This window comes from Haplochromis burtoni, unplaced genomic scaffold, assembly GCF_018398535.1.
Source record: "Haplochromis burtoni strain Fernald_Lab_line unplaced genomic scaffold, NCSU_Asbu1 Contig_18, whole genome shotgun sequence".
In the NCBI taxonomy this organism is placed as follows: domain Eukaryota; kingdom Metazoa; phylum Chordata; class Actinopteri; order Cichliformes; family Cichlidae; genus Haplochromis; species Haplochromis burtoni.
This window is the reverse complement of record NW_024582379.1, coordinates 1,868,456-1,891,906: the sequence shown is the minus strand read 5'-3', so window position 1 is coordinate 1,891,906 and position 23,451 is coordinate 1,868,456. Positions and strand designations below refer to the sequence as shown.

Sequence of the window (23,451 nt, the reverse complement as noted above, 5' to 3'; positions counted from 1 at the left end):
CACTCCCCAAACATACTCTATATCCCAGGTCCAGGTACCCCCGCCATCAGAGGGGCAAGACGCACCTAGACCCAGGAGATGTAACCCTTCTCTATGGAGTGGAGGCAAGCGGACCACCTCCTTATCTGCTGTTGACTGTTATTTCTAAAATCAGGCAATGACAACACCTGGTGACACATCGGTCAGCTGAACTTTCTTGAGGCAAATACTGCACACAGCTTCGCCTCTAGTAGCTGGATCAGTTATCATCTGAGTCCCGAAATAGTCCTGTAAAATTGTTCGCACAACTCGCAGTCACCATCTTTTCAGCACCCCCCTTTTCCATCTTCTTCTAACTATAAATGTCATCATAGTATCACTTTAATAGAAAGATGAGCACCTGTATTTATGATGGTAGAAATACTTTTCTAAATTCTGGAATTATGGTAATGTAATACTGTAATACTAACAGGTAGGGCTGGGCTATATCATACCATACCATTCATGATGATACCGGTGTAATGTTGGGCAACGATAGGAAAATGAAATATCGCGATAGGATATGGGTAAAACGCGCATGCGCAGAGCCTTTGTTTACATATGCACATGGCGGCGACGCAGAATGAGAAGAGTGAAAGTGGATCGTTAAATGAAACGGATGAACCAGAATTGGTTTGTAAAAATGCTGCAACTTCAGTGGTGTGGCACTGGTTTAGCTTTCATCCGTCAGATACACAACAAAGCACTATTTTTGGTAGAGCATGCCAGCGGGACGTCATTATTACCGTGTTGTTTGGAAAATACGGCACACTTAAAATCAATCCTTTGATTTTTCTGAAAATCGACAGTGCCCCTTATAATCCCGTGTGCCTTATGTATGAATTCTGGTTGTGTTTACTGATCTCGAAACGATTTTATGTCGTACACGGCGCTCGAAAATCTGTCAAATGTTTTAGTACGACTTTGCTAAGCTACGAACCCGCACCGCTTGATGGATTGTCGGAGCATTACGGCCATCGTAGGCAGGCGCCTCGTGGAGTGATACGTACTGCACTTCAACATAATATTACCGTATTGTGTGTGTAACCTCTTTTTAAGTTTTGTGGATATTATACATGGTTATGCTGAGGATATGTCGGCCAATTTCCACTGGAAACGCCTTTTGGTTAAATTGTCAGTATTTGCACTGTAAATTTTTTATATAACTTTAATGCACTTACAAAAAGCTGCTTGTTTAAGTGAAAATACATTGATGGTTTTTTTTTTTTTGCACTAATAAAGTTGTGGAGTTGTAAAGTATTTTGTCTAGTGTCAATTATATCGTCAGTTATATTGTTATCTGCGATAATGATATAACTGACGTGATAAATATTTTTGGTCATATTGCCCTGTTCTACTAACAGGTCTATTTAACATTTATCATTGTGTCTATGTAGCTGACAGTCTTAATAAGAACCACACAAAGCAAAAAGCAGTGAGAGACTTTAGACCAGTATCCAAAGGAAACATGAGTTTATTCAAATCAAACTGTCAAACCTACTTATAGAGTAAAAGTGCACCCTGAGCTGTCTTTGCATTATACATCACACCCAGTCAAAGATTGATTTGATTGGGTGTGATGTGATTTCATAATAGAGAGAAGAAGAATGTATTGTTTCAAGTAGGGGTTCTGTTCAGAAGTACTTGAATACTTTTTTCTTCATAAGAGAGATCAATGTTACAGGGCTCACGCTGTATGAGGACACACGATTCTATGGGATCTAAAACAGGTTGAACTGATGCTGCATTCTTTAGCAATGTAGTCTTGCAAGACCTATCCAGTACTGAACTATAGTCTCAATGTATTTATAACATATACTAGTCCATCAACTCCAAGTGCTTTCATCAGAAGAATAAACAGCGCAACAGTGATAGGCAGGCTGCAAAAGTGCCAACAACAAACTGTTAATGTCAGCAAGACAGGGAAAAAGTCGATGTTTTTGTCTTTTGATTTTAGTGCTTTGCAGTTCCCAGTTTCTTTTCTTCTGTTTGGCAGCTCACAAGTATTTTTTTAAGGCAGCAACATCAGGAATAATACATAAAATAGAAGAAAGAAAGACAGGCTAAAGAGACAGGGCTCAGGCTATGAACATTATTCAGAACTGTCTGCTCATCAAAATGATCCACAGCTGGACCAGGAAGTGTTTTCCATATTCCACATCTGGCCTTAGGTCTGTTGAAAGGGTTATGGATATCAATGTGCATCAAAATCACTTTGAAACATTAATTCACAGAGATTCAGGATTTACTAGATTGGTTCTAGTTTCCTTGAATTGTTTTCGTCTTGTTTTGGATACTCTGTATCTGTTTACCTGGCCTGGTTCTTGCTTTTTCTCTCTTTGGCTCTTTACTTAAAATACACAAACTCTTCCATTGTTCTCAGAGTGATGTAAGGTCAATCCCTCAAAATCGTGCAGGGCTATAGTAGTATGCCTCATTTCTTTATATTTGCCTTCCAAGGAGCCAGACTTTCTTGTAATTTTTTAAAGTCCTAACATTGGCTATTTTTTCCACTCATTTATAGTCCAGCTCTTGTACCTGACCATTATCAGACGAATGGCTTCTGGTAAGCCACTTAACACTTATCTATGACTCATTTAAACACAAAAAGGCACCTATCTCAAAGGATGAGCCGGTGTCGTGACTACTCAACATATCAGACAATTTAATGACGAAACGATTTACCTTGTCACTAGAAACATGTTGCAATAATACATAATTTGTTCCCATTTCTTTAGTTGAATCTAGGAAAAATGCCAGCAATGTCTTTAAGAAATAGGAAAAAATCCAGCAAAGACCTGACACAAGACCTGAAAGATACATCTGTCCCTTTGGTTGATCCCTGTACTATTTGCCGAGGATAATCAGAAATGGTCTCAGTGGAAGGGTGGCTGTCAAGGAGCCATTCCTAAGTAAGGGAAACAGGGAAAAAGGCTGGGTTCTGCCAAACAACACAAGAACTGCACTGTAAATCAGTGGCAGCAGGTCTTACAGAGTGAAGAATCGAAATTGTCATTAATCAGAAAGAGGCCAGAAAACAGTTACAACAGTGAGTGTCTGCACCAATCTATAAAACACGGTGGAGGCTGTGTCATTTAGGTCGCATTTAGGTTTAGGTCGCATTTCAGCAAGAGGTCTTGGAGATCTGGTTAAAATTGAGGGAATTATGAACACAGAAATGTATCATCAGACTTTGATGCACATCTGGAGAGCGCGTCTTATACGAATTGGTGTCATTTTTCAGCATGACAATGATCCCAAACACAATACACAGTGCAAATCAAGAATTTGTCTCGAAAGAACCCGGAACTTAACGTTATTGAGGCAATGTGGGATCATGTTCACAGAACAAAAGGCAGCTTTGAATGTCCTTCAAGAAGTCTGGAGAACTATTCCTGAAGAATACTTACAAAAATGACAAGAAAGCTCGCCTAAGAGAGCTCATGCTGTGTTGAAGAATAAATGTGGTCATAACAAATACTGACTTTGAAGCTCATTAGAACTTTTACCTTATATACTGTATTACCATATGTGTCTGTTATAAATCACTGCTGTTATTTCCCATTTTCCTAGGAAAATATGAAGAAATGAAGGGTGGTTCAAGATTTTTGCACAGTACTGTCCATGACAGTGATTCTAATATGATCCTGGCTCTCACTGAACAAATACCTGAGTCTCTTTCAGCTTCTTTCCACTATAAAATCAGATCAATTTCAACACATGTGCCTAAACACTTAGTAGAACTTTTGAGCATACTTTATCTGATCATGTAATAAAATGAGCATAAACATACAGAATACATAATGAGAATTTTGCCTGAAAATGAATTTATATTGCCTAGTCTAGACTGAAAACAGTACCTAGACCTAAAGCTTAATGTGAGAACTGAAGGAAAACATAACAAATCATGTCTGGGAAAAGTGTGTATTATGTTACAAAACATGTTAATTGCAATTTATTATAGAGTCATTTGTAACTATAATTACAAGTTTATTTCATTTGGAACAAAGCTGCCGATTGTACCGTTTATGTTCTCATGGTGTCTTGCAGCCTGAGATGCACTTATAGTAATTACTCAGCACATACAATATGTAGCTTCTTATTTTTCTCTTTCTGTCAGTCCAGATGATTTTTCACACTGTTCCAGCTGCCTGCCTGGGTATTATTCAACAGTGCTGGCTCGCCTAAGGATGAGTGCTCTTGGCTTACACTAAGATATTTTTGGCAAATAGCAAAGAATAGTAAAAAAAAAAAAATGAAAAAAGAGACAGAGTGAAAAAAAAGCAGAGACAGATGAGCATAATGCAGTGTTCTTGGCTTGAGAATATCTAGGGGCTAGATTCACAGACCCCTAATATTTTGGGGGGGATTTTCTTTGGCAAAAATAAGAGGATATAAAAAAAAAGACGTACAGAGACAGGTGCATGAAGCTGGTATTAGGATATGAACAGTGAATACGACAAGCCAAGGATGACGGCCATCAGCTTTAGCTGATCTTTGGCAAATAGTAGAGACTGTGAAAGACAGAGACAGGTGAGCCTAGTTTAGCACTCGTAGCTTTGGCAAATGATCAAAGGCATATAAGTGACAATGGCAGCTGCACAGAGAGAATCTATTAGTACACAGGGTTTGTAAAGAGCTGTGAATTTCTGTAGCTACGGTGCAAGTCTTATAAGTTCTAACACACGGTAATGTGCCATATTTTCACTGTTTTCAGTAGACCTCCGATTTATTTTTTCCTATACATTTTTACTAAACTCTCCCTCTTATTTATATTTGCATTTGAGTTTAAATTGGTGCAACATATAGAATACCTAGCTCTACGTTCATGAATTAGGCTGTTAGGTGTTCATGTCTACCATCACCAGAAGCTGCTTAGCATCACCCAACAACCACCGTCCATGATTATTTGCACTCTCTCGCCCACATTTCTTGTTATGTCTTCACTATGTGCTTGATTTCAATTTCATTTCCATCTGACTTAAAAAGCTAGAACTTGGATTGATTGTTTCAGTCTTCTGACTTCAAACTGAGAGTTTATATGTTCACATGTTTTTAATCTGTTCAATATGAAACTTCGGTGATGCCTTATTTTCCTGACATTCGCACACAAACACATCATCCGTGCCCCCTTTTTTTGGCTCCAAAACATCTTAGCAATCCAAATGTCAGCATTGCTGCGTTAACCGGCGTATTTTTTGTACCTCCCACCCAATGACAGCTGGGATAGGCTCCAGCACTCCTGTGACACTGAACTGGTTAAGTGGTTAAGAAAATGTATGGATGGAATTTCTAAAACCATGCAATGTTTTTGTAAACAAGGAATCTGATTTTGTCTTTGGGTTTCAAACACAGAGTCATTCAAACATGTTGTTCTTGTTACGTGGCGGTTCGTTCCAAGTAAGTATGCCATCCATACTGGGTTTCAAGTGTAAGCTAAAAACAGGCAGTGCATCATTATATTAAAGTATCAGTGTTGCCCACAAACAGGTAACTGACACGTACTCCCCCAATTATGTAACTCATGCTCTCTCATGTTTCTCATATTTCTTAGATTTAAGATTACATTGAGATATATAAGTGGTCTGTTGGGAAATGTATTTCTGTTCATTTTAAAGCAATTAAAACTAATCAATTTCACTCCTAGGAGTCACAATTAACTTCTCTTCACACATCACTGTTCTCTGTGCACATGCGCTTGCTTGTGTTTTCTGGACAGACACGTGGCCGTGCACAAGCATCGGCATATCTGGTACAACGCAGGGATGGTGTCTCTGCTTTTCGGAGAACACAACATAAACAAAATGAAAACGTATACCCCATCTCTACGTAAACTTCCCTCACACAACCCCTTCCCTGAGCACAGGCCAAACTTCCAGGCTCAAAATAAATCAGGCAGCTGCTTGAGTTTTATTTTATGTGAGCTCTGTGCATGTATGTGTGCTCGAGTGTGTGTGACTCTGTCTGCAGGGTTTCTGCGCATGGAAGGAGTAGACAATTAGGTGTGCAGACCACTGCTGTTCTCTGTCAATGGAGAATGAGTGTGAATTTATTATAGGGTGTTCAGGTGAGCTAAACATCCCCTTCTGACTTATGTGCATGCTTGTGCATTGCGGGGGAAGGGGTCAGTCCCACTGTAGTAAAACATCAACAGCACATCTGCAGCAATATCGTGAGACATACACAAAATCTCATATCTGATTTTCTTTATCTATCCCTTATTAAGGTCTTTTTGTGTGGCCTTCTACATTCATGCGTAAGAGCTTTTAGAAAAGTTATGTCATGACCCCACCACTATTTAGAAACTCTGCAACAAAGAAAAGGCTTGTCAAACACTGCAATTATCCTGTTTGAGGTGCTTTCAACAGTTGGAGATCTCCATGCTGATTAAAGAAGAAAACAACACAAAAGCTGCTTTAAATCCTGTCTTCTTTGCATGATCTAAATAATGCAATCATTTGCTGCGTGTTCCTGTGTTGGTGTAGGTACATCAGGTCAACTGTGTTTCATTTTCTCCCCCCTAACAACCATCGGGGCCTTGACACTGTGCCATTACTAGAGAAAAACACTCAAGCACACACATGAACGTGGGTCCATTAAATAGTCAAATGGGCTTCGAAAGGACTTTACTGTGGGGAATAAACCATTTAGCCAGACACTGGCAGTCGAAGTGCATAACAGTGAAATACAAAGGTGGTTTTGTTGAGGCACGGGGTAATTGGTTGAAATGAAGAGTTTAATCCTTTGGTGTTCCTTTGCAGAAAATAATGATATCGCTAAAGAGGTGAATTTAAGTGCTGAAACGTATTACACTTCACCAGTGGGACCCCTTTAGGACAAAGCCATCACGCAAGAAGGAAATGTCCTTCTGCCTTAGTCATTTCTAAAACAACAAAGTCTGACTACATTGTCTTACCTTTTCCTTCCACCCTGCATTCAAACCTCTAGTTCAGCACTACTGTTCATTCTTTAAACCTTCCTCAACTTACTCTACTTTATCCTATCCACATATCTTCCCTCTTTAATGCCTTCCTCTGGCACCTATCCCTGCTTTTAAAGAAGGACTCATGAATGAAGCTGCCACAAATTAGTCAGCTGAGAGAAAAATAAGCTACACCTATTGTAAGTGCTTCAGTCACTTTGAATGCAAAAGCTACGTTACACAACCACATATGGCTTCTATCATTTGTAATTCTAAATGTTTAGAAATATTAGTAAATGTTTCCGCTTTGGACTGATGGTCAAACACAACAAGGAGTTTAAAGATGTCAGTTAGGATTCGGCGAAGTTGTGTTGCGTCCACAACCAATAGACTCCGTGATTAATCGAGAAACTATTTTACAGATTGCAACCCTGCAAATTGAAAGGAGTGTACCAAAACCTAACCAACCATTTCTCTGAAAGTCTATTTGCATTCATGCGTGGTATGTGTGTGAGTGTGCTATGCACACATGTGCGCCACATGTCTTCCCCACAATAAAACAGCCCATTTAGCAAACAAGATATTGGGTGTTTTTATTGGTCTCATCAACCGGGATTCAGTTTGACGCTGAAGATAAGAACGGAAAAAACGATTCATTGAAAAAAAAGAAAAGAAAAGACAAAACAAACTCCCAGAAACTTGGCTGCATTTTTTTCCACAGCTGTGCGTATCAAATCCTAGTATAGTTTTATAGAGATATATGAATCTAAACAAGGAGTAGTGACGTTTCAACATTCTCGCCTGGTGACATTATTGCAAGGTGAATTATGTCTTAAGTTGCAGGCAAAGATCTCAGGTAAACAGTGATGACGAATCTGTCTCTATCTTTGTTTAAGTGTTGTGTTTTCTCATTTTCAGCCTTTTCTCTTTCTTTTCAGTGTCTCTACCAAGCTTTCTCAGCAGGAGTGCAACAAAAACACTGGTTCTGTTTAACAAAAGGCCATCAAGGCCCCAAAGCTCGAGAACCAAAAGTGTGTTTTGAAAGCTATTATTCATATAACAATACAAAGTGCATTCCTAGACCAGAAAAACAAATCAGGCAAAGACTGAAGCTTTAAACAAACAAACACTAGATTTATACTCACTTTTGTCAGCATTCACTAACTCAGGGAAATTTATTTTTTCAGTCTGTCATGAAAATATAAAAGGATGAACAAAATCCTTCTTAAGGATTGGATTAAAGATTTAAGTGATGCTTAAAAGTCTGCAGAACTGATCACCCACCTTGTGATAAGGTAGCAGACCCACAGCAACGTAACTGAATTCAAACTGAGGGAGATATGCACAGCTGCAGTTGAATATAATCCGGCTCCTTGTGCAGAGATGAAAACCACAAAGTATGACTTAATTTACATTTACAATAAAACATCAAACTTCAGTACGTCAAGACTTGACAAAAGTACTAGTAGTTAATCCCTTACTTAAGAACTTAGCAGTAGTCAGTTTCTTTCTACAAAGTACAAAGTCACTACATTATAAAATATTTAGCAAGAAAAACTGATCAAAAAGTGCCGATAATACTAATCTTTCACCTGTTGCTCATTCTAAAGATTTTGTTTTTACTTTATGCACAGGGTTATTCATTTGAACTTTTCCAGCTGGCTCAACTTTTTCTTGCTCTGATCAGTTTAAAGTGATTGATCTGAGCTGGGATAGACGGAACAGCAAGAAATTTCCACTGATGTTGTTTTGGCACCTGCTGCTTGCCATTTTGGCAATGCTTGCTTCACTGTAATGTTTTCCCCCCAAGAAATAAAGAAACTCTCACAGACAACTAAATGAATGTTCGTGTGTGATGATTTCCCTGGTAACCATGGTATTTGCATTCATGCATTTACAGTTAATAAATCCCAGTTCTGTTCCAGCTTTTTACTGGATGAAGAGGTCAGTCAGTGCCAGGATAATTTGGCTCTTTATATTTGCCATCCTTAAAAAAAAATTTGTAGCCTGGACATATTTAGCTTCATGTCAATTTAACAGCCTTGTAGAGACAACTTTACTTTTACAGCTTTTCTTTTCTTGTTCTTCACACATCTGCTGTCCATCTCTTCTCCACATCCACCTCTTTATTTGGAAAACGAATAACAACCAGTCTCCCATTCAAAATACACACATACAGACACCACATGCATTGTTGTATCACCGCACTGCTCTCATTCCTTTTGCTCTTTGACCCAGTGACAAAGCCAATCAAAATGTGTGGTCAAACAGGAAGAAAAGGAACAACGAATGGGCGATAACCTATAAACGCTAACAGAAACAAGGGACTAGACTGGTTCTTTCCATTATTCATGCAAACCCATTAAAGATGGACCACATGTTGACCCAGGGATGAAACATTTTGAACACAGACTACGTCAATCAAAGTGCCAGTTAATGTCAGCCATCAAACACAGAGAAACCCAGACACTCTGATTTTATTTCTCATTGTAAACAGTGTTTGGAGAAGGGACACAAATTGCTGTCAATCTCAAATGAACTGTCCCCAAAGATGTCCTTTAATCGCGCAGCTTTCATAATAAAATACGGCCACATGTTTTTTACCACTGATAAAATTAATGATACTCGATATCATCCAGCTGCGTGGTAGTTAATAGCTGAATGTGTTTTAACATGCTCTCTAACAACAACAACTTGTGGTCCCATAAAAATGTTATATGCTGGAAGATCTCTTAACCTCGGGTCCAGTAACTTCTTGATTGCTTGCTGCTATGAGCGTTGGTTATACAAAACCAGTCTGACAGTGTCCTGACTAATCTGTATGTAACTGTCAGGGAAATCAGTCAGTGAGAAACCTATCGTGGTGTTTTATCAGTTTGCTGAGAGATTGGAGGATATATTCTAAACAAATTTTAAGGCAAGGATAGAATGACAGCTACCGCTTCCTGCAAAATGATTTTGGTTTCAGCTTCAGTGGCTTCCATATCGTTGTCAGCAAAACTTTGCGACTTGCCCCAGGCCATCCATCTTAGCCAAGTGTTATTCTAAGACCTGTTTCTCTCATCATAAAATAGAACTAGATCGTGAATATCTGTTGCTCACACTGACACACATGCACACTCACTAGCCCACACTCTGTCCTTGAGAAGCGGAAAGCCTTATAATATTAGTGTGTGTGTGCTCTCCACCACTCAACCAAAAGTAAACATCTATGGTCTGTCGTCATTTGGACACAAATTAGAGGCTCACATAAAGTGAGGGGTGAAAAAAAGGAAAATGACCAAGAGAGGACAGAATGTAAAATCTGAATTGAGTGAGAGGCAGAGATGCAGAGGCACAAATAAACATGCAAACAAACAAACAAAAACAGATGAGCATTTCTCTCTTCACCCTTAATCCGAAAGTACAAGTGTAAAAGCCCTGAATATCTCACTGGGCTTAAATAAAAACACACATATGCCTACAAGTGCCGCCAAAAAACAGACAATTTGAACCACATGAGATCCACTATGATCTAGACGCACTGATACACACACACTACAACAGAAATTCTTGAGATAATTCAGCTCCGATGTACAGGATTCCACCAGACAGTGAGGAGTAAGCCTTGGGGGAAGAGGTGATGGGCCACATGTTGATGCTCTCCATGTGATTTTAGCTCTCCCGCTTCCCTTCAGGGGACAAGCGATCAGGCAGAACTAATGGCGTTGCTGTGTGTTAGAGGTAAGATTATCTCCTACAACAACAGTGAAAATCTGCCTGGATGCAGGATGTCTGGGGTTGAAAGGGGAAGCATGAACCTTAAATCTGATGCACAACTGGGTTGTTTGGGACTAACTGAAAGGGAGTGCACGGATCCTGTGTTGTCATGGTGATAAATGTATACCCACTCAGGTTCACGCATTAAATCATTTCAAGGTGATGTGGCTAGGGTTTGGCTTAACAACTTCAGACACACAGAGCGTGAGGTCATGGCTTACTTCTGCAGAGTGAGGCTGAGGTTGCCAGTGCAGCTCTTGATTTTGTTCTGGGCCTCCAGGTGGTTCATGCCGTCCGTGGAGATGCCATCAATGGAAAGAACCATGTCTCCAACAGCAATACCACCTTTCGCTGCCTTTCCGCCATCCGTCAGCTGCAGAAACACAAAAACCACAAACAGCATGAATTGCTGGAAATATCGGGATTACTGAGCTGGCCGGTGGGTCAAGGTGATGTCGGATGTCCACATTCAGCCTGTGTTTATCAGAGGATTTATGGATCTCTTCTATTGCATGAGTATTTAGAGAAAAATAATGAAAGACCTAGGTTCTGCACCACATGATGGAGGGTCTACTTTAGGCTCACTGATGTGTTTTTAATAGCAGGAGCCTGCAGGATTAAATTACTTTTGTGTGTTCTTTATTGTGTGCTGTCTTAATGGCCTTGCAGCTTGTTAGAGAAAAGAGTTCAAAGGTTCTCAACCACAGTGTATCTGAGAAAAAGAAAGAATGAACATGGCTGTTTATCATTTAAAGATATTTATTCTTATTCATTTTTTAATGCCTGCTCTATACATTACAGTAGCTATGCGAGTTGGGAACATGCCACGAATTGATAATGCAAGAAGGTATTTACAGCTTAGAGCAAACAGAATCAGTGTAACACAAAGGTTTGTGGTATGATATTGTGATATCTGCCTCTTTGAGCAAAAAAGGAGCTAAATTTTACACTTTCTTAAGCACTACTGTGCAATAAAGATGAAGTAAAGTGAATTTAGTGTCAGTAAAAAGCAATAACGCAATTATACCCCATGCAAAATGTTGTTAAAAAGGTGACAAACAGATAATGGGACGCTCCGTGGTGTAGACACATACCTTTTTTATGGGCTTTGAGGAAACAGTAATTATTAGCCAGACATTTCTCACTTTACACGCATCATAAAATTTAGATACACGTTTCTTGTCTCCATGTTTCAGTGTATTCCTTCATCTTCAAGCTAAACCTTAAATATGTAAACAGTCTTTAATCACTCCGCTCTGGAGGAAGTTGGTTAATTTGAAACAGATTCAAGCAAAAAAACCAAAAAAACAACGATCTGGTACTGAATACCGGTTCTGCTGTTCAAATGGGCTTCAACATACACAGGTGCATATTTTGTAAACAAGCTAAGCATTTAGCATGCACGTAAATGAGCTTAACGCCACGTGAAAATATAATCAGATCATTTGGTTGAGCGTCTAATTATACATTCTTGATTTTTCATGGACTGCGCACAGAGCTGCCTGTTCCTTTCTGATACATTTCAAATTATGTGTTATGTGCTGTTATGTAAGAGAGTGTACATACTTTACCAGGAGGGACAGATTAACTTAAATGTACTTTTACACACTCGTGGAAAATGAACAATCTAATATTTTTATTAGCAGTGAAATATTGAAATTATTTTTTCTATCTTTTCTGACCAAAACATTTTCTAAAAACGACCTTCTGAGCATGAAGGTACTTAAAAATATTCAATTCACAATCTACATAAAAATATTGATGAAATGTTTATTTCTAAGCAACTAAATTAAGCGACTAGCTTTTTGTAAGTTCTGTTGTTAATTATATGGGACTGAATAGTGTTAGCAACGCCTTGCAGATGTAGTTCTGTCCATTCTTAGTCACACAGAGGCTCTAAGTGTGTCCAAAGTGGAGTGAGGTCATTTGTTTCTTTTGACACCACACAGACTACTTCCCTAACAGCACACACAAAGAAGCACACTTTTGTAGAAGATTCTTAAAAACAAATGCGTCTCCTGCTCCCTGACTATAGATCACTTCAAGTGTAGAAAGACAGTCAAGGATGGGACAGTGTAATATGGGGTTAACTGTGTTTCCTTTGCCTTTATCTTTGTCTCTCGCTCTCTCACAGACACACAAGCACACACAAATACAGACAGACACAAGCAGGGCTAATAAAAGAGGCTCTGCACCCGGATTAGCATTAAGGCTCTGCGGCCCCAACCTTTTATAGTCATATTAGCTCAACACACGCAACATCACTCAGCACCGCTCACTAGCACAGAGGGCAGGAAGAAGAGCATAATGAGGGATTGACATAACGTTGATTAAACTGGTATGGATGGCGAGGAAGGGAGAAAGAGAAGGAAAAGAAGAAAATGCCACCGAGTAGATATTATGCTGCATGTTTTGACCCATTTCCAGGGGTGTGTTCCAGCTAACCACTCTGGCACTGTTATGGCCCAAATGCTCACCACAAAATGTGCTATTATATGTTTTCCCCAATTAGTGCTAAGGTCCTCCCCCCCTACCCACATAAATTCCCTCTCCACATACAGACACAAAACACGGCTCTGTTTCTTTCAGAGTAAAAGTAACCTGTTTCCATACAACCGCCTTGAATTGATTTTAAAGCTACTCCATAAACAGTAAAGATTTTTGTGAAGATTATTTATTTTGCTTGTATGAATTTATCGTGTATGTCTTAAATCCACATGTCTGAAGCAATTATTCGTACTGGTAAGAAATCCTTTTGCAAAGGCAAACATTTGTTCGAAATTAATACGAAGAAAATCTTTCAAAGCTCAAAGTCGTCTCAATGTTTATATCAAAGAAAGTGAAACGCATCCAAGAAAATCAGACACAGAAATCCAAATAATCTATCTATGCAACAAGTCAAGTACTTGGAGACTGCCAGGTTATTTGATTTATGGCTCTGTTGCTTTGGTCATGACAGAAAACAGCAGCTGTAACACTTCAGATCTAACACAAATATGACACACACATGCATTACACCAATGTCAAACGCAAACGGAACAATGCTTCAGTTGACAGGGAATGCTGAAAACTTGAAATGTGCTTTCTATAATCTTTTCTCTGAGAAACCAGTACAAAAGCCTTATCCACCATAAAAACTGCAAAACAGCTGGCAACAGCAGTGCCAGTGACTTTTCTTTTCTGTTTGGCCCAAAGCTTGAGCCACTGATGTCAGCGGCTATGGGAGAGGCTGTTACAGAACTGTAAAAGTTCTCTAACACTTACCTGTATTTTATATCATTGCTAAACATATTTGCTTTTTAACTCCATGTCTACATATTTAGGGTGGTGTGGAAACCCTCGTAGTTCAAGTGGCAAAAAGAATTTGCCTTTAAGTGTTTTTTTTTCTTCAACAAATCAACAGACACTATTGTGCAAAAGTCACCCCTCATTACTTGTTGCTTCCAAGGAGCCAGACTTTCTTGTATTTTTTTTAAAAATTGGTCTTGAGCAATAGTTCTCCAGACTTATTTAAGGTCTTCTTTGGCTTTCGTTGGCTAATTTTTTCACTCAATTTCAGCCCTACCTTGTTCCTGTTTTTCAGAGGTTTTTTTTCTTTAGCTTTGTTAGATTTAACACTGACCTATGAATCATTCAAGCATTCAGGGACCAACTCAAGGAATGAACCAGTCTTGTGTCTACTCATAATAGACAACTTAGGAAACAACCACTTTTAAATGGTATCTTCAGGAAATTTGTTAATCGCAGCCTGTTTTAAAAACACACAATTTGTTGGAATTTCTTTATTTGAATCTATGGAAAAATGTCAAGACAACACAGACAGATATAAAATAACTATTAGCACAAAACTTCAAACTTCCATGTGTTTCTTGGCATGGTGTGCAGTCTGTCCTTAAAAAAACTGAAGAAACTGTGGTGGTGGACAAGTGGAGAACAAAAGAATTGACAGGTCTAAAAACAGCCATCTACAAGAGATAAAGAGTACCATATTATTCAGACTGTAAGGCGCGCCGGATTGAAAGATTTGAGAATTTGAGAAAATTAAAGGCTTTTAAGCGCTTCCAGGCCACCTTCTGTGGAAGCAGCTGCCAATTCAGGACACAGACACACTCTCTACTTTCAAGATTAGGCTTAAAACTTTCCTTTTTGATAAAGCATATAGCTAGGGCTGGATCAGGTGGCCTACACTGCTGGGATCCTCTCATAATGAGTGTTTGCTTCTTCACTCATCTTTTTTCACTCATGTATTCATACATCACTTTACATTTAATTAGTTATTATTCATTTCTGGCTCCCTTCCACAGTGTACCTTTGTCCTGTCTTCTTCTCCTCACCCCCAACCAGTCACAGCAGTTAGCAGCCCCTCCTTGAGCCTGGTTCTGCCAGAGGTTTCTTCCTTTTAAAAGGGAGCTTTTCCTTCCCACTGTCGCTAAAGTGCTTATTTGTAGGGCTCATCTGACTGTTGGGTTTTCTCTGTTAAACATTGTTATTTTTGAACATGATTCAATAAGCTGCTGTTGTTATTTTCCTAGCAAAATATAAAGAAATGAGAAGCAGCTCAAGACTTTGCACTCTGTGTGTGAAATCCAGCTGCCTTACTAAATATTCATGCAAAAGTAAAGGGGTCAGTACTTGTGTCATCACTGTTCCAAAACAATGAGAAACACACATGCCGTGTCTAAAAGCCATCTCCTACGAACTTGCTCTTATGCTTCCAGCGATGTCAGGTTTCAACACATATGCTGTCTGATTTAAGTGCTTAAAAAATCTGGTTTCAACACATAGCAATAAGAGCTTACTGGAGTGCCGCAACATTGTCTGCTTTGAGCACACACTGACCATTTTGAGTGCTTTGAACAATGCCTGCTTTCAGCACAAGTAGTGACAAAGATGACAGGCAGATGGTTCGCATCGCACTCTCTGAGAGCTTGAGACACAAATACTCTGTAACTCGAACATACACAAAGCTGCTTCCATATGGAAGCCTTCAGTACTGACCTATTTTCCTTCAATTTTGCTGTTTCAGTACTGGAACTTATGTTATCTTTTAGTAATGTCATGACAAGAAATTACCCTTCACTCTATATATTGTTTTACTGAAGGGTTTTTAAAAATTATTTATTTTATTGATGTCCACTTATTTATAATCAATATTTATTACCATATGTTGAGACAGTATGTTTGGTTTTTTTAATATATTTTTGTGCATAAAGTCCACTTAGCAGCAAGTTTGGCATATCCTCCAACAAAAGTATAAGGGCAACAAGAGTTTGATGAGTTGTATTACCACATCAACAAGATCTTTTCCTTTGCACTGCCTGTTTATAGCAGACTTCTGCATGAAAACAAAAAGAGTCAATGCTTAATATTCACTCAACTCACTGCTATTACTTAGCAGCACAACTTAAAATTTCAGTTTTTCTATTAAATGCCACTGTACCAACATTTGCAGAAATCTACTTAGGCACTACTACCAAGGTATTTCCAATTCTCCAATTTTCTCAATAAATGCTAACATTCAGCTACTGTTTGCTCTTTCTTTCGTTAATTGTTTTAATTCACTTGGAACAGGATATCCTCAGCTTATGGCACCCAGTCAAATCATAAACTTGCATGTGTTGCATTGCTAATAATGTTTCCTGCTTGATTTTTTCCTAAAATTAAATATATAAAAATTATTTGATTAATGTATTTGTTACACTGCAGTGAATGAGGACTGGAAAAATTGTACCCTTTGAAAAATATGAATCTAACAACACAGAAAACAGGAAAGATAATAATGAAAACGTTTGTTAAGCACAAGAAAAGTGAAGAGCAGTCAGAGTCAGAGTAATAGCAACAGATATCTCCATGAGAGATTCACATAAACAGAAACAGAGAGAGGTTTACACAAAGAAAGAGGAAGATTAATAAAGTGCAAGGTCAGCCATCATGTCAGCCTACTTGTATGGCCCAATCAGTAACACGTAGTAAACTGTGAGGGAATGTTTCATTCGCAGTTTATGGCCCTGAATAAAGTAAATCATGCAGGTTTGTCAGCAGGATCTTGAAATTTTATGAAAAGGAATCTGGTATTCATCTGACAAAATCCACTGGTCTTCGTCAGCTGTTACGAGTATTAGATTCGACTTGATTTGGCTTCAGACTGGTGCTGGCAAACTCACTCACTGGGGTTAGAAGTCGAGTCACTGAAAATTGCAATGGATAAAAGAATCTAAAGCCACAACATCACTGAAGTATAGAAATATACACGTTACTACACATAAACATCAACATAACCCCCTGAAAATGAATTAAGTATGAATATTTCACACAAATATTAGACTATAAAATTGCAAGTAGAAGTAGAATAGACAAGGTTATATCAGATTGAGTTCCCACAGAACTGTAGTGCAGTCACACTGGCAAAACCCACAAAACACATTATACATAAATAAATATCAAGCTTTGGACATGAGGTCTGTCGTGCTTGCAATTAAGCAGCGTCCCTAGTTAGCACAAGCTGACTGATGTGGGTTCATGAGTATTATTAAAATTCAGCTGTGCTCTTTTGATTTGGTTGCGTACAGAAAAGTGGAAGCCAAGTTATTAATCTGTTATAGGTTTTTATCATAATTACAACTGTAGCATGACTTTGCTCGTACTTAAAAGAATGCAAACGTTGGTTTGCTTTACATTGGTGCTTTAGTGCCATCTGTAGATCCCCAAAATTTGTAATGGCCTAGTGGCTCTAAGAGTTCAGAGAGACTGGAATTGAAGAAGAGCAAATAGAAAAATGTGTGTTTGACCTCTCAGGCCCACCGTACCAATTATTCACATGAAGAAAATACCAGCTATGTTGATGCAGCATCAACATAGTTTAATAGATCAATCCAACATATGACAGATCAACAGCTTCAAAAGATATATCTTTTTAAGTAAACTGGGTGAAAAAATTAGTAGAAGTAGATGAGTAAGGATAAAAAAAAAAACTGTACACACCAGGAAAACCCAGACAGTGGGACACAATATTCTTCCTGGAAAGCATTAAATATGTCATATTTATCAGTTTCATTGTAAATATTAGGGGACATTTACATGGAATGAAGTGAGGATTTATAAACCCATGAAAACCATATAATATAAAGCTGCACTTTGCTAAACCAATCATGAATAAGTTAGCTTTCACAACCAGCCTCATTAGGAAGATTGTCATGGCAGAAAGGACATTGAAAGGGCAGGAACTGAGCTATATGAACCCAGGACCGGATTTATTTAGTCCCATATGATTTTAATATTTAAGTGGCCCTTCTTTAGCTATTTTGCAATTAATCTAATAACCTTGATTTGGGATAACATATATAATTTGTTTAATATGTTTGCTACAGTCAACATCTGATAAAATCTGGGAAAACATTTATTGTTGTGTGCATCAACTGGGTTCTGGGAATAGAGACTTCTTATTTGTAACCCATGAGCTTCAAGAATCACAGCCGCACATGTCATTAAGAGGGAATCAGGCATTAGGAAGAAACATGAATCACAAAGAGAGACAGAGTTGGTGCTTTGGGACATAACTCTTTTCTTAGAAAAACATCAGATCAGCTTAGTGTATAATATACTAACCTTTAGATTGTGTTTGTACACTAAGACATGCAGAACAAGTCTATAAATCTATGTAGGAAAAGACTAAGGGTCTAGGTTCCCAGTACATTGTCCAAGCAAAGCTTAACAAAAGCCAAAGAGAACAGACAGATACTGCTGTTACACCAGATGTTTTCTTGTGCTTCTGTCAATCTTTACAGTCAACCAAAATTAATCTGAATAAACATGATCCAGTCAGGTGGCCAGCATCCTGAGAGGAAGGCAAAAATGGCATGACGGGTTTAGCAGCTACTGTGGAAAACACATTATAGCCACAATGGATTATTCTAGTCTCTTCATTGTGTGAATTCACTGCAGTGTGTTATGATTTGGCTGTGCTGTTCTAAGGGCTCATAAAAGTCTTCTTTTAATCTATTAAACAGTCTATTGTTTGCAATATTAACATGTTTTGAAAAAAAATATTGTAATACATTACCACTTCATGGCAAAGAAATAAGTTAATCCGTTACTGGTGAAGTCAGAAATGTTATTGTAAGGTCAGCAATAGATTCAAATATCCTAACACAGAAGAACGATGAGCATATTTTCTAAACATGACATGAAACGCATAAAAGCATGTGGTACAAGTGACATCATAACTGGTGACATCATAAAAAGCCACGATAAGCAAATGCCAAATATTGACAGGAAACATAAAATTTCACTGATTTTAATGAGAGTAAGATTAATTCTCACACTGCTGGGACTACAGAAAAATCAAATGTGTAACAGTTTTCAAATATAGCATTTTCCAACTCACACCCAAACACATACATACTGACAGATTGATTTATGGAGGGCAAATGATAAGTTGTTGATTCTGGCTCTGGGACTATTTAGCTAAGATACTCAGAGGGAAGCATGGGAATTGTTTTGATTAAGACAGATTTAAGCATTATTAAGTCGTTTGGAGGAGCTGTCAACAGGTTCGTGAAGTTTGGTATGAAAGATTAAGATGAGAAATCTCAGCATTACAGGGTTAAGACCAGAGGCTTGCAAGGCTTGGAAAGACCGAGGTAACTTCAGCTTCAACCTTGGGTTTTTCAAAGCTTACCTCATTGTTCTATGCTGGCTCCTGGGAGTTTTTAACACTGCCAAGGCTGGAGCTACAAGGATGAAGCTAAAATTGTCTTACACTGTCTTTTACTTCTAATACCACAAAAAAAAATACTAAATAACATTTTATTTATTGATGGTTGCAGCTTGCATACAGCTGTCTTTCTAAGTAAATAAATGAAGATTCCTTCCCAGTCTTCTTTACCAATGAGCTACAGACTATCTAATTGTGACTCTACTGCTACAAGATGCTAGTAGCACCATTATATTGACCTAGCATAAGTCAAATGTAAGCAAAAAAGTAGCCTAGGTGGTGCTTCCCCTGGAAATTTTAAGCTAACATAACATAACTGCTTATTATTATTAATATTAATATTAATATTAAGAAGAAGAAGAAGAAGAAGAAGAAGAAGAAGAAGAAGAAGAAGAAGAAGAAGAAGAAGGATATCTCTTCATGAGCCTGAATAATACTGTCACTTAATAAAACTGAAATTGAAAAATATTTTCCACCTGGGATGTTGTGTCTTGGGTGTTTTTTCCCCACCAACTGCTTAAATCTTTTATTTACCGTCATGTAAAGGAATCTGTCATTTCTGTCCATTGTTTTGTTTTTCCTATCATTTTAGAGTCTAACTAGCAAGTGCTCCATTGATGCTCAATTGAGTCATTTGTTTACTTTTAGGTCACATATCACAAACTGCCACCTTGCATAGCTTGGTTGTTTTCAACTGTGTGTTTTTTTTTAGACAAGTGGTCATACACAATTTTCCTGCATTTGTTGCAAATTCTCTGCTTTATTGGAAGTTGTTTAAGTAGCTCACTTTTTACTAAGTCATCACTGAGGTGTGTAAAACCATATGTGTACTTCATATAACATTGATATTGTGACATTGCACTTTTATATCACATAAAAATACTGGTTTTATTGTGATTAACTGACAGGTTTCTCGATAATGCTGTCTTAATAACTTAAGTGTTTACACAATCAGCATCTTTTTGCCAACTTTCCATCTTGGCTTCTACTCCAACATTTGTGTTGTTTAAATCTTTTTGTAGTTACCATTTATCACATTTGCTTAGAATAATAGTTTTTTTTTTTTTAGACATTTTTGGTTCAGTTTGACTTTCATGTTAATGGGTAGATAAATATGCTTATATATAGATTTGCAGCTCTGCTTTATCAGCCAGGGCAGTTTGGTTTGGTAACAAAAATACATCTTGGGTATGTTGAACTTTCTCCATAGTGCAGGCCCCTGGTGATGATGTGAGTTTAAGAACAAGTTCTGTAGGAGGAAGACATTAAATCAGGAATAGGAGGAAGGGAAGAAAGACAGAAACTATGTATAGAACTAAAACGTCTTTGAAATAGACCCATCCCTGTGGTCAGTTGTTATCATCGCCTGTTGAAAAGCATCTCTAGGGAAGCAGGAGGCGGCCATCACTGATTCAATTCCAGGAACTGCATTCTTCCATGAAAAGGTTTTATTATAGATTGGCTGTCTACTCATTTTGATGTACTCACTGTACAACTAGAATCCCGCTATTTAAGCATTATGATAGAAGGATGCACTCTGTTAGACCAAGCATACACAGTTACATATTTCTAACATACATACATATATATATTTGGCACAAATGGTGATAAATAAACCAAGTTTATTATACCTTGTAGAGTTTTGCCAGTACTATAGACTCTTCAGATTGCTATGTTTATCTAGTGCATATACACAAAGATGGCATACACACACTGCCAGTCATTTCACACCATTATTATAGTAATGTGCAGGAAAGAAGAAGACTTCTACTAAAGAAATACAATATAAAAATGAGATAATCGACACACAATACACTGCTGTATAAATTTTGTTCACAAAAAAGGAGGGAAAATCTATCCTAGCATTGCTTTTGTATTTGTTGTGTCTTTGTGATACCACAAATGCAGTAAGTACAGCTTAAAATAGGGGTACAGCTCTGTGACCAGTCTTCCTGTTAAGTGGGTGTGTTTGTGAGGGCAGACCTGTGAGATGATGTATCTATTCTTAGAGGCTTAATGCATCTCCTCCCCTGGGTTGCTTTCCCTTAAATTATTTTAGCAGTGGATTCTGTAAATGGACTACCCTCGGAAAGGTTTAAATATTTATTCACTGAGTTGTAAATTTAACTGAGAATAGTACCGTTGGTGGGTATTTCTGTCTCTTCGCATCAATAAAAGAAGTAAATGGATTTCCCAGTAAATGGGTTTAATTGGGTTTGCTTGAGATTTTCCACAAGCTATTTTCTCCAAAATCCTTTCAGCGAGATATCTATTAGATATCTGAATCCAAATGTTTGCTATACAAAAGAGCAAGGTAGTCCAGTTCTTATATAAACAGGCATGTAACCATAATGATACAGCTTCCATTACTCTCTTTAAGCATATAAACAGATACTCGTTGAGCTCAACCATTCACTCTTACTGTAACTAAGGCTTATACTGCCCAGTTGTGCATTACAGTGTATGACAATTATTTAGAAAATAAGTAATATTGGAAAGGTGCAGCAAGCTACACATAAATTTACTTGAGGAATATGCTGCAACCCATGTTTTTCACACTTTCTGCATGTATCTAAACCTCCTTCTCGCAATCTCCAGACATGTCAAAAAGGGAAGCCATTGTAAAGTGTTTTACTGGTCTTTAGCAGAGCAGCACCATCAGTCTCAGCCCCTTATAAAACTGTTTTTAAACACTAGAAAAGAAAAAAAAAGGTATAAGAAGATGTGAAGACAAGTTGCATAAACAATAGCTAATGGGCAGAAACCTCAAGACATACATGCCATGATGCAATGGTGGTACTATTGGACACTGGTACTTTTTACATCTACAGAGTGCCATAAATTAAACAAACTGTATATTCACATGCTTATAGAGCTTAGCAACAGCAGCTGCAAGAGTAACTGTGGTCTGGCAGTTGTGCAGGATTCTCTAATAACCCATACTCTGTGGTCTCCTCTCAGAACCAGCTCTATGGTTAGACTGGCAGAGAGTAGTATGTGTGTGCACTGGTATACATGTTTATGTGTCAGTAATAGGCGGTCAGAAGCACTGCCCTTATCGTCATAGACCCAGTTTAACAGAGCTGATTAGATTAAGAGTTGCATGGATTCTAAAACGAATGACTACAAACTGTACGTCCACGTCGAGTCAGATAAGTGTTACATAAGAACATCTGACAAAGTGAATTAGGAAGCGCATAGATTTAAATAACAAGAGAGAAAAACAAACAGGAAGTTATAGAGAGGTATGATACAAATCAAAGGGTCAGACAAGCACATGTAGATAGATGACCTGCTGAGTGACATGTGTTTGACTGCCTGCCATCACTTCTTCAAGTTCAGCCTGTGTAAACTGTGCACAGCATTATTTACGTGCACTGAATACCACCTCCCATACCCCACCCCCCATCTCTACCTCATCTCTGCTAATCTGCATTTATCTGCTTTTAGAGACACAAAGCTAAATAAGGAGCCCACTTGAGTCAGTTTGAGTATTCCCAAATCTTTTACAATTTATTGGTATTTGTAGGATTCAGACAATAGTTGTTTCACACCTTTTTAAGAAACTCTCAACATCAAAGCAATCTCAAGAGAAGGAAAATAACAAAACAAGCTCGCAAGGCATCTTAAATTGTTAAATCACACAACTTTCACTGTGATGTTGGAGTAACGGTCAAACGGGATCGTCAATTATTGCTTGCATATTTTCAAGTCTTCAATAATCAATGTCAGCATCAGAGTTTCTTCATCTTTTCTTTCAGTTTCTTTGGAATGCAGCATTTGCAATGCATTATGCATTATTTTTTAACTCCAACTCTACACAAAAGAACTAATTTCATACAAGATTAGTTCTTGTAGCATTTTGCAATTTAAAATGCTGCCATTTTACAAGATGTCTGTTTCTATTTGTATGTCCTATTTCTGGATTCTTTCAGTTTTTTCCTTTCAGTTACATACAGTGTCTTCCAACATTTTGTGTCCATGCCTGCACTCTCAGACACACACACACACACACACACACACACACACACACACACAC

The 23,451-nt window shown here is 38.0% G+C and overlaps 1 protein-coding gene across 7 annotated transcripts in view; it reads right to left on the bottom strand.

Annotated features, from left to right (window-relative positions):
* Positions 1-23,451, bottom strand: part of pdlim5a (PDZ and LIM domain 5a) — a 65,844-nt gene that overhangs the window by 34,441 nt on the left and 7,952 nt on the right. For all 7 annotated transcript variants that reach the window (XM_005916209.3, XM_005916208.2, XM_005916210.2 and 4 more), the window contains exon 3: positions 10,921-11,072. In XM_005916209.3, the coding sequence (XP_005916271.1) occupies positions 10,921-11,072 (152 nt within the window). The remainder of the gene's footprint in view (positions 1-10,920; positions 11,073-23,451) is intronic.